At 42.7% G+C, this 12035-nt stretch overlaps 1 protein-coding gene across 1 annotated transcript in view; it reads right to left on the bottom strand.

Annotated features, from left to right (window-relative positions):
- CRISPLD2 (cysteine rich secretory protein LCCL domain containing 2) overlaps nt 1-11106 on the bottom strand; it is a 29689-nt gene extending 18583 nt beyond the window's left edge. The window contains exons 1-2 of the mRNA XM_087940721.1: nt 10967-11106; nt 1659-1982 (exon numbers count right to left, since the gene is read on the bottom strand). Of these exons, the coding sequence (XP_087796847.1) occupies nt 1659-1907 (249 nt within the window). The 5' untranslated portion in view covers nt 1908-1982; nt 10967-11106. The remainder of the gene's footprint in view (nt 1-1658; nt 1983-10966) is intronic.
- Nucleotides 11107-12035: the final 929 nt, after the last annotated feature.

Below are 12035 nucleotides of genomic sequence, written 5' to 3'. Positions count from 1 at the left end.
TGTGATGACCCGGGGCGTGGCACATGGGCAACACAGTCAGATAATCAGTAGGAGTCCCTTTCTTAGCTCCAACTTTGCTCCCAATGTCCTGGTTACCTTCTGGGCTAGAAAAAAAACTCTCCCAGGAACAGCCTTTGGCTGCAGAGAATCAAGTCCAAAACATGGTCAACAAAAACTGTAACTATAAGTCCAATCAAAGCAAGATGAGGTAAAATTCCAGACATGAAGTCACGGCAATAACTCAACATGGTTGGGAGGATGCCAGGAAAACAGATAACCAAAGTCAACACTAGATAAACTCTCGTTTGTTCCCAGCAGATACCGCACTCAGCATGCATCTGTTTTAAACTCTCTTCCCAGGTGTGGCTAATGAAGGGGATCAGGACCCTTTCCTCTTCCATAAGCCATGCAACCCATGTTGCTCTTTTCTCCATTCCTCTCTGCATGCCCTAGTATGAAGAGGGGGTGGACCTGGGTCTTCGTCTGAACTCCCTCTCCCCTGTGCTGCCCAGCCGGACTTTGTCCTTCCTCCACAGCCAACGGAGCCACACTCCCACTCCCTGTCAGCTGTTCGTCTTCCTCCTCAAATTCAGACTCCGATGGGGGCAGGACAGTAGAGGCCATATTTCTCAACTTCAGCAACTTTTAAGATGGGTAGACTTCAACTCCCAGAATGCAACCATGAACAAAATATAGATATTAATGTTCCTAGGATCTTTTCCTAAGGATCAAGGTTGAGCGTTCAACCCTAGAAAGAGCTGCTTCTGGACAGATGGTTTCTTTCTCATTGAAATGACTCAAGTAACTACAACCTGAGTTGATTTTAGGAAAGGCTTAGAGGGAAGATTTCTTGCTCTGGAATTTGGGATGAGTAAGTGTCCTCAAAGGAGAGTGGAACAAGGTTAAACTCTAGGCTACATTGACAGATGGAATGGAATGGAATGATTCACAAGCATTTCTTCTTGAGAAATCTCTTCTTCTCACAGATGGAAGGACCTAAAATGCTATATGGGGGTCCCAAAAGAGTTACTCATGAGAAATTTTCCAATCATGTAAGAAAATTACATTTGTCTGGTTATCATCTCTGGCTGGCTGGCTGGCTGGCTGGCTGGCTGGCTGGCTGGCTGGCTAGCTGCTGTCATCCATCCATCTGTCTGTCTGTCTATCTATTTACAGTATCTATCTATCTATCTATCTATCTATCTATCTATCTATCTATCTATCTATCTATCATCTCTCTACCTGTCTACCTTCCTCTCTCTCTACCTCTCTATTTAAATATATCCTATTTATCTATCTACCTGTCATCTATCTATCATCTATCAATCTTTATTTATCTATCTATCACTCTAATCTGTGCACTGTCTTTCTGTCTATTTTCTTTCTAATTTATTATGCTGTTAGCTGTTGAGGTGTTCTGTTAGTTTACCATAAAATCAAACAAAAAAAAACAGAGATATTGAAACCAAATAGATAGAATGATTAGAAAGAATAAAAAAATCTATGAACAAAGCTTGGGTGCTCTCATCCCCAATACACCATGCTAACTTCATCCGCATCTCCCTTTCTTGTTCCATCTGATTTTCCCAAAATGCTGCACAGAATCAGTGTATCACCGATGGCTATGGATTTATGCACCTCCAGCCTTTCGAACTCACCATGTATTCCATGTTGGATGCTGAAGGGTAGACTTCCCCTCTCAATTTATTATGAAGCATCAGGATTTCATCTTGGTCACTTCTGGAAATGGATCTCTTTCCCCTTGCGTGGGGTTGCCCACCTTGGTATTGATTAAGGATGTTTTCCAAAAGGGTGGCATTAGGCAAGAAGAAAGAGTGGATGCCAGGAGTCAGGAAGAGGAGGAGAGTTGGTGGGATGAGCCAAGGAATGCTAGGATTCTTAGCCATTTTCTGCTCGGTGGAAATAAGAGGTGTGCAAACAATACTCTTCCAAGGGAACACTTCTGCAGTATTTTTATAGACCTGTAATACAAGAAGAGAGAATGAAAAAAAAATGTGATTATTTTGAGTCCTGCAACGAGCAAGCTTTTCAAACGATGAATGGTGTTCCTTCAAGTTATTCCTGTTTCCTACTCATTCAAACAAAAAGCTTAAAACAGGGGTGGGGTGTGGGTGGGGTTCTAATTTTAAGACTTGTGGACTTCAACTCCCAGAATTCATCAACCAGCCATGGCTTGCTGAGGAATTCTGGAGGCTGAAGTCCACAAGTCTTAAAGCTTCCAAGTTTGAAGAATCCTGTCTTAGAATACTGTGTTTCAGGAAGATGAACCTTGCAGCTCTATGTCTCTGGGACAGTTAGACAAGAGATAGGTAGAAGATTCCTTCTTAAACAAATATGAAACATTTACCTTCATAATACATTTCACAGGTGAGTGGGGAAGAAAGAACTGACTGGTCTAATACAGAACTTCCTAAACTAGGGTAAATTATACCCCAAATTGGATAAAAGGTAGTTTTTCTTTGGTTAGCAACCAACCAACCCAATTTCAACAGGGACACTTACATTGATACAAAAGGGATTTACCTACGTTGAGTAAAAATGACTTTCTGATAAGCGATTTGAAGTAATGAAGAAAAACGTTTGGGAAGCACTGGTCTAAGGGTCCAGCCCATAAGGACAAGGACAAGGTAGATCTATACTCATTTTGAATAATACTTAGTCTCAATCTTGCTGGTTTGCAAGCGGGCACCCACTGGAGAACGAGCTTGCTAAATATTACTGTGTCCCCAGAATCCTAATTAATGGCACATTGGACCTTCCCAAATAGAAGTTAGGAGGGGTCAACTATGAGCTGTGAGCTGTGTCTTCTCGGCAGCAAAGGAGAACAGAGACCTTGCCAGCTCCCAGGGATCCCTGACTGCATAAGCAAGATGTCACCAGAAATTTCAGTCTGAAGAGGGTGTGTCACAGCTCTCTGCACAAGTTTTTATATAGGCTCCTTTGTTGGAGAAGAGAAGAGAAGAGAAGAGAAGAGAAGAGAAGAGAAGAGAAGAGAAGAGAAGAGAAGAGAAGAGAAGACCCTGTCTTCTGAGCTAAAGTGATGTTGCAGCCCCCTTTCCCCTATCTTGTCCCTCCAGGAAGAGCAGCATGGTCTCCTAGCCATTCATGGTCATCCAGATGTTTGGCATGTGGTTGAAGATGACGGGAGTTGAGGTTCCATTTGTCCCCGGTGCAATGGGTGGAACTTGTGGAAAATCAGTGGAGGTAGCACAGAAGTTCTAGCTCAAACATCTTCAAAACATTCATCCTAGCTCCATTCTTGATGAGGGCTCTACAATGTTCAGCCTCAAGTCATTCAGCATCCAAAACTATCTTTGATTTCCCCAAAGCTTCTCTTCCTCTTCTTAAGAATGTTCCAGGCATTAGACATTCTGGGAGTGGCATTTCTGAGCTAATTTTTTTTTTTTTTTGAGATATAGTCTACATTTCTGATTGGGTTTGAGTTTTCAGACCCCTTGCTCTTCAAAAATCAAGGACTAAGGACTCCACAATTCAACCCCGAGCTACCAATATTCCCTTCTCTTGGTACCTTGATCTTCATCACTGTGAAGCAGATCCATGTGACACAAAGGGGCAGGGTTCTATTCACATAGTCATTGCCCTCATCTTAGTTTTGGGGGGTTGTTTTACAAAGACTCCCTCCCACCCTCAAGCCATGAATGCCTTTGCGGCCTTTTTTGTGCCCTGCTTGGAAAAGAGATCTTGGGAATAATTCCATCCTCTTTTAACGAAAGCACGGTTAGTCACTTGGAACGTGGGTGCAGAGGAATATCTTCTAAATCAAGACATGATCAGTCAGGAAGATGCAGGAGAACGCCAGGAGAATGTGGTCTGGAAGACCAGACACTCCTATTCTCCTCTCAGCAGCCACTTTCCAATTAACATCAGAGACTAACTCCCATCTAGCATTTATGTGCAGTTCATTCTTGGGAAGAGGGGGAAATAAATTTTATTTTCCATCAAGTTGAGTGAGGTGAGTAGAAAACAGCTGCGAAACACTTTTCAGCATGGCGTTAGTCCCTGTGTTGAGTCCAAGCCAGGAGAAAAATCTACCAAAGATTATAGCAAACAAGTTTAACAGAGAAGGTCAACCAATGAATGATCTCGTGTAAGGGACTTCTTTTATAACCATGAATCCTGGCAACTTCAGGAAGGGGCTCAAGTCCCAGAATTCTCCAGGCAGTCATGCTTTAGAGAAGGTGTGTCCAACCTGGGCCTCTTTTAAGACTTGTGGATTTCAGGACTTCAAGTTCCAGAATTCCCTGGCCAGCCATGACCAAGATTAGACACTCCTCCTTTAGAGAAAAGTGACACTTTGCAACCCCTGTGCGTGTTCATAAGAAAACTTCACTTAGATTTTGGGTAAGACTCATAAATCATGTTGTGATAGAAACCCCAACTTTTATTGAATCTTCTTCTTTCTTGGTCTTCTGAGCAGAGAATTCAACTTACTTCTACTATGCAGCCATGAAATGGGGTTTCCCGCCCCCCCGCCTTCCTCTGCTGGCTGAGAATATTTTGAATATGAAGATAGTTTTGTTTTAAATCTGAGCCTTTCCCAGCTGGCTGGCTATGATCAAGGCTGGCATTTTTGTACATTCAAAGCAAACATTAGCAAGAAACATTTCTTGCTAAGTGACGTATTTAAAAGAGCAGGAGTTTTTTAAAGGAAGAAAAAAAAAAAAAGAAAGTGGAATATTCCTCCACCACCAACCCAAGCCCCATTGAGTAAACCTTTTTAAAACTGGTTCCCTGCAGGGGCCTCCTGGCTTCTACACGCTGTGTGGCGACTTTCAGCATGATTCCCAATGATTGTCTCCAAAATCCAAAAAGTACATATAAATCTAGGCAGCTGACATTTGATCTCCCACCCACCCACCCAAACTACCCAGCCTACTTTCTCAAATGATGAAGTACTGTCTTAACCTCATTTTAAAAAAGAAATTAGTTCTATTTCTCTCTCCCTCTCTCCCTCTCTCTTTTGTTCTTGTAACTTCTCCACTCTTCTTCAACCCTTCCCACCCAGTCAGCTCCTGCCTAGCAAGAGGCAAATGTTCTGTGGCTAACCTCAAGCCGCTCTGTTGGTAGACAGTCTGACCCACTTTGGGGAACAGTTCTGACTTTCAGAGTTAGGGGGCTTATAAATAGATGCTCTTATGCCAAGCACCCACAAGGCTGCCTTGTGGCCTAATCTGCTCACAGGTTCCCTGCGTTTACAGCATTTACACACACATACACAATATATATCTATATGCAATATATATCTATATGCAATATATATCTATATGCAATATGTATGTATGTATGTATGTATGTATGTATGTATGTATATATTCTTATATATTCTTAAGTTTTTGCGGGTACTTACATGTATGGTATTCAGTTTTGTTCAGGTATTTTCCCACGTCATTATAGTTTTGCTTTTAATACACACACACACACACACACAATTTGTATGTGTGTGTGTGTGTATATATATATATATATATACACACACACACACATATATACACACACATACTCTATACATACACACACACACATATATGCAGTGTATAAAATAATACATATCATACACATTATATATGCATACAGACACTATACATACACACATAAATACGATATGCATACATACACAAAACATATTAGCGCTCTCTCCCTCTCTCCTTCTCCCTCTCCCCCTCCCCCTCTCCCTCTGTCCCTCCCTCCCTCTCTCTCTCTTTCCCCCCTCTCTCTGTCTTTCTCTATATATATAAGGTACATGAGCCTTTAGAAATCAAGTCCTTAATGACTTCTTAGAGGCCCCAAAGGATCCAGATCCCCCCATATTATCAGGGGCAGGTCAGCTGTGTATCTGATGGAGCAAACCCTCAGAGGAGAATTATTTCTCTCTCCCTCTTTCCCAGTTCAGAGATATTTCCCATCAATGATCCTATCCACCCTGGCGAACGAAAGCAAGGATGGAAGGGATTGTCTTAATTTCCCACAATGCTTCAGTGTGACGATAGTGATATCCTGGCACCCTGGCAAGGCTGCCTATCACTGAAACTGCTGGATAAGCCTGTTGGAGATCTGCTAAGGAAGAAACAGTTGAAACTCTTTGGAGAAGAACATTTTCAGGAAATTGGAAGGCAAATTTTAATTCCTTTCCCTTCCCAGGGGCTGGATCAGCCCCTCTTTGGCATCATCTTCGGTTAAACCTCTCAGGAGAAGGAAATGTCTCTGGTTGCGTTGAAATGTGCTTCCTTCCACCTGTCGATGTCTTCCAGGTGGACCAATTTCAAGCAACCTCGAAATGGAAATCATTCCACGTCAGAGCAGGAACGCTCCAGAAGACAACGTGCTCTCCATGAATGAGCACCCAGTGAGTAGCTGTTTCCCAAGTGTGTAATTTACACAATGCACCAAATACCATGCTGCACAAGGGAGTCATTTGGGCTCCACTAATAAAAATCAGCGGAAAAGGACTTGTAAACACTGGGGTCAGCCAGGACGACTGCAAGCTTCATTCTCATCCAGGACCTGTCACTGACAGTGGTCAAAACCAGATGTTTTGGCCACCAGATGATTTAAATGTAAGGGTAAGATTACTTGCCAAGCAAAGGATGCTTCATCAGCCAGGCCCACATTCCTTGGCATAGCCAAGAGTCCAAAGGATCAGAGGATCAAACTGAGGTCACTCTATGGACTTTTTCATTGTTAGACCCAAAGTATGGGATTTGTTTTGCCTTTGATTCAGGCAAATTCCTCCCCTTTTGACTTGTAGCTCCACTCCTTTCTTATAGTACGCTCAGTCTCCTAGAGCAGGATTTCCCAACCTTGGCAACTTGGAAGTTCTGTGGACCTCAATTCCCAGAATTTTTCAACCACCAAAGTTGAAGCCAAAGAACCTTGAAAATTTGAAGATATGTGGACTTCAACTCCCAGAATTCTCCAAAGAGGATGACCACCATAGGGTTCGAAGAACCGAAGAGGACTTCCCTTGCAAAATTCCTCCTGAGCCACAGTAACGACTTGCGTTAGAAAATTCTATGGTTAGACAGTCCTCTCTGTCAAGAAAGGCTTGGATTTATTGGAGCTAAATCTCCTGTCACTGAACTTCATGAGTGGGGCCTTGAAAAGCATGCAGACATATCTACCTGCCAACTTATTTCAACCTGGCAAGGAAGGAATCACTTGTTCTCTTGGCAGCTTAAGATAACGCCACTAACTAGCTTCAAGCTGAGATTTGGAGCCCCGCCTTGTATCTCATGATAAAGGAGAACAGGCACTGAGTGCTCTTGGCTCTCAGATTTGCAGGAATGTCTGTCTGTAGAAGAGCTGGAGAGTCCAAAGATGCTCTTAAGTTTCTGGGTCACCGAGCCCCAGCAGGGTTTTTGGTTTGCCAAATATGTAGCACAATACGGGGGTCATACACCCAACATATCCAGATGGAGTCCCTATTTGCTGCATCATGTCAAGTGCCCTGCATCATAGGCAGGGTTGACTCTAGCATTACAGACATAGTGAGAAGGATGATCTCAATATTCAGCCCTCAGGAGAAGGACGTCCCCAGCTTGGCTGTGCTTCCTTCTTTCTTGCCAAGATAGTTCACAACTGTCCAGAAATTCAGGAGATTGGATTGTACCAAATCAGACTATTGACCCATCAACCTCAACTCAATCTACTCCAGCCTGGTGACAGTCCTTCAGATGCATAGGACTGTCCATTTTATTCCCTTAGATGGCATTCTACTCCCTTGTGGGACAATTTAGATGGGTCAGTGCCCACAAACCTGAGTCTCAGACAAGGCCAATATTGGCAAATGGAATCGCTGGGTCTTTTGCCAAGATACCTGTTTTGTTTTGGTGAGGGCCCTTGCTGGTCATTCTGGCCCCTTCTAGATTTCATTTTTTTCCCCATTTTCTTCTGCCTCGGTGGCGCAGTGGTGAGAATGCAGTACTGCAGGCTACTTCTGCTGACTGCTGGCTGCCTGCAATTTGGCAGACCAAATCCCACCAGGGTCAAGGTTGACTCAGCCTTCCATCCTTCCAAGGTGGGCAAAATGAGGACCCAGATTATTGGGGGCAAGAGGCTGACTCTGTAAACTGCTTAGAGAGGGCTGTAAAGCACTGTGAAGCGGTATATAAGTCTAGGTGCTATTGCTATTCAGAAATGAAGGTCCTTACTTTCCTCCATGTGGATTAGGCCCAGAAAAAAGAGGTCAAATGAACAGTAACCATAACCAAAGACAAGGTGACAATGTCATATTCAACAATACTGGAAAATCTACAGCTTTTAGATTTTGCACAGATTGTTACCAGATTTAAAGCATCTCTTTAAAAAATAAAAACTCCAACAAATGTTTGTTTGATTTGGAATTTGGAAAGGTGGACCTTAAGTTCCTTCTGAAGGAACATGCTGCATTCTAGTCCAGCTGTATTTGTTTTAAGGAGTTCTTGCTACAGATGCTCTCTTAACATCTGGGACTGATCAGCAATCCATGAATCCATGGGGGGGAGGGGGGAATAAAATGCCCCCTGAGGCAGAATATGGAGCTCAAGTGGAAAACTAATCAAGAAGGTCTAATCAAAGGGGGAAATCCTTGTTGTGGTCAATCAGTGCTGAAGCTCTTTTCCATTTGGAAATCAAAGGAAATCTTGCTTGGAAATGTCATGGTTTGGCCTTCTCTATTTCTCTCACTCCTCCCCATGGCAGTAAGTAGGTAACAAGCCTCAAACAACATTTGGGGGTTGGATGGGAGGGATGAAAAAATATTTCAGAGAGATTTATTAACAGATGTGATCATCCTCATTCTTGGTTAGGACAGTTAGAGGAGACAGAACATGCTAAGAAACATATCATGCTTGTGACTCACCAGCAGGGGAAGGGAAAGTGCTCAAGGACAAAGCCTGAAGTGGCCTTCTGAATGATTCCCATGGAGTTGGCAAAGCCAAAAGGAGATGCCAGTGAGTTTGGATGGGCAAGAACCTGGTTTCATTTGTAAGATTTTCTTCTGATTCTAATCTCATCTAATCAGGTCAATCCATTGTCATCAAAGCAATGTACATTTTGGGTCTACGTTGTCCTTAAAATTTTGTGTTTGTGTGTGAGACAGAGATAGAAGAAGCATTAATTTGGGGAATTCTAAACTTCTATTTTAAACAGATTGTTTGTCTCTATGGGCTGATAAACAGGAAACACCGATTTGTCTTCAGTAGCTGTACAACACTGACTCTTTTTCAACGTTGGACTAAACGGCTGGATAAATTGCTCTCAAGGTTTGAAATTGGTACATAAAGCAAACAACATAGATCCAAATGTTTCTTTAATGACCAACTGATTGAACTGCTTAGATAATCAGGAAGAGAAGAAGGTCTTACAAAAGAAATCAGGTTCTTACCCATCCAAACTCACAGAACAATCTACTTGGGGTTGTAGCTTCAGTTTTTCCATTAAAATGTTTAAATTCTTGGGCAATCTTCTCCAACTTTTCCTTCACTTCAGATCCTCTCCAACCATAAAATACTTTTAAAGGAAATATTTATGGCTCCCTGATGAAGTAACCTAGTTTGGGTAATGAGACATCTGCAAGAAAGCAATCAAGCTCAGAGAGCGCCAAGGACCTCTTATAAAGTACTTCAACCACTATTTGATGTAAATTGCAATTACTGAGTAAATTTGAGTCCCATTGAATGGAATAGGCTTTCTATAATAAGTACATTAGTCTAGGATTAGGCCAATGCAACGGACAGACAAAGCAAGCACTGTTTTCTCGAGTTGAAGAAGGAAATTGGAAAAATTAAAATGATCATGAAGACTGACAATTCTATATTTTGCTCTACAGCCCACTAGGTTAAAATGGGTCCATTCAAAGCAGGCAAAGATCTGATCCTTGTTCTGTTATAACTTGATACTTGTGCATAAAACTGCCACACTCTTTCCACTGGCTCAAGATAGGTCCACAGAAGATGCTCCACCCGTTGACTGAATTAACCTATTTTCTGGGCGTGCCTTGCTAATTAGAAAATAAGCAAACACATCGACCTGGCAGCCGCCAAACCAAATGAAAGAAACTTTAAGCAAAGCTGAAACAGGACTGGAAGTTGCTTGGATGCAGAGACCCTGGCTTTGTTACTCGACCTCATTAAGCAAGCTGCAATTCGGCTGTACTGTCGAGTTGCCCCATGGAAAGAGACCTTGTGCATCCTCCTTTTAAAGTCAACACATTCCTGAATCTTCGGTATGATTCTAAAATGTGGGGTTTGGTAAGGGGGCTTCTATCCGCAAACCTTGCCTTGTCTGCTTTCTCTCCTGCAACAGAAAGAAAGAAAGAAAGAAAAAAGAAAGAAAGAAAGAAAGAAAGAAAGAAAGAAAGAAAGAAAGAAAGAAAGAAAGAAGGGAGGAGGGAGGGAGGGGGAGGAGGGAGAGAGAGAGAGAGAGAGAGAGAGAGAAAGAAAGAAAGAGGAGGAGGGAGGGAGGAGGGAGGGAGGGAGAGAGAGAGAGAAAGAAAGAAAGAAAGAAAGAAAGAGGAAGGGAGGGGAGAGAGAGAGAGAGAGAGAGAGAAAGAAAGAAAGAAAGAAAGAAAGAAAGAAAGAAAGAAAGAAAGAAAGAAAGAAAGAAAGGGGGAGGGAGGGAGAGAGAGAGAGAAAGAAAGAAAGAAAGAAAGAAAGAAAGAAAGAAAGAAAGAAAGAAAGAAAGAAAGAAAGAGGGTGGAGGGAGGGAGGAGGGAGAGAGAGAGAGAGAGAAGAAAGAAAGAAAGAAAGAAAGAAAGAAAGAAAGAAAGAAAGAAAGAAAGAAAGAAAGAAAGGGGAGGGAGGGAGAGAGGGGGGGCGAGAGAGAGAGAGAGATGCATCTAACAGCATCCCTATGGTTGATCTTTTGCATTAGGAAAACGCAAATCTTGCTCGAAATAAGTAGCTCCGCTCAGCTACACCCGGCCAGAGGAATGAAACGGGGCGCTCACCTCTGCAAAGAAAGGGAAAACTTGCTTTGATCGGATCCTCGGAATTCCGCTCGGGGCGAAAGAAACGCGCGTCCGTCTCTCTGCTCAGCCGGGGAGAAGAGGCGGGCGACGGGCGAAAAAACCTCTGGGTGGAAGACTGCAGGAGATCGCCGACTCTTCCGCCTTTATATAGCCCTCTCTTTCTGCTTTTTCCCCACCCCCCTTTTTTTTCATCAGATATCCCTGGAGACAAGCCAAAGGGGTCGAGGATGCCGAGATAGCCTCGAGAGAAGTTTCTTTAACCCTTCCCTTCCCTTCAGTCTGCCAGGATAAAGAAAAGAAAGAAAAGAATAGAATGGAATAACAGAGTTGGAAGGAGAGAGAGAGAGAGAGAGAGAAAGAAGAAAGAAAGAAAAGAAAGAAAGGATATAATAACAGAGTTGGAAGGGAAGAGAGAAGGGGGAAAGAAGGAAAGAAAGGAAGGAAGGAAGGAAAGAAAGGAAAAGAATAGAATAACAGAGTTGGAAGGGAAGAGAGAAAGAGAAAGAGAGAAAGAAAGAAAAAGAAACAATATAAAAGAATAACAGAGTTGGAAGGGGAGAGAGAGAGAGAGAAGAAAGATTGAAAAAGAAAAAAGAAAGAAAGGATATAATAACAGAGTTGGAAGGGAAGAGAGAGGGGGAAAGAAAGGAAGGAAGGAAGGGAAAAGAATAGAATAACAGAGTTGGAAGGGAAGAGAGAAAGAGAAAGAGAGAAAGAAAGAAAAAGAAAGAATATAATAGAATAACGGAGTTGGAAGGAGAGAGAGAGAGAGAGAGAGAGGGAGAGAGAGAGAGAGAGAGAGAGAGAGAGGCAGGCAAATAGGAGTAAAGCCGGCTCTTTTGGACTACTCTAAACCCAAACTCTCATGGAGGTCATCCAAGTCAAACGGATCTCTGTTCCTCCTCATTCTGCGTCCGGTGTTCCATTCTTGAGTTCTCACATCAAAAACATTTCATAAAATCAATTGAAACATTTCACATTCTGGTTAAACTCTCGTCCACAAGAGCTTCCCAGCCAGCCAATCTAGTTAAAAGTTCTAGCACTAATG

Source organism: Pseudonaja textilis, chromosome 11 (assembly GCF_049901715.1).
Source record: "Pseudonaja textilis isolate UNSWEBS1 chromosome 11, rPseTex1.2, whole genome shotgun sequence".
NCBI lineage: Eukaryota > Metazoa > Chordata > Lepidosauria > Squamata > Elapidae > Pseudonaja > Pseudonaja textilis.
The sequence above is the reverse complement of the archived record's forward strand: the minus strand, read 5'-3'. Positions and strand labels throughout refer to the sequence as shown.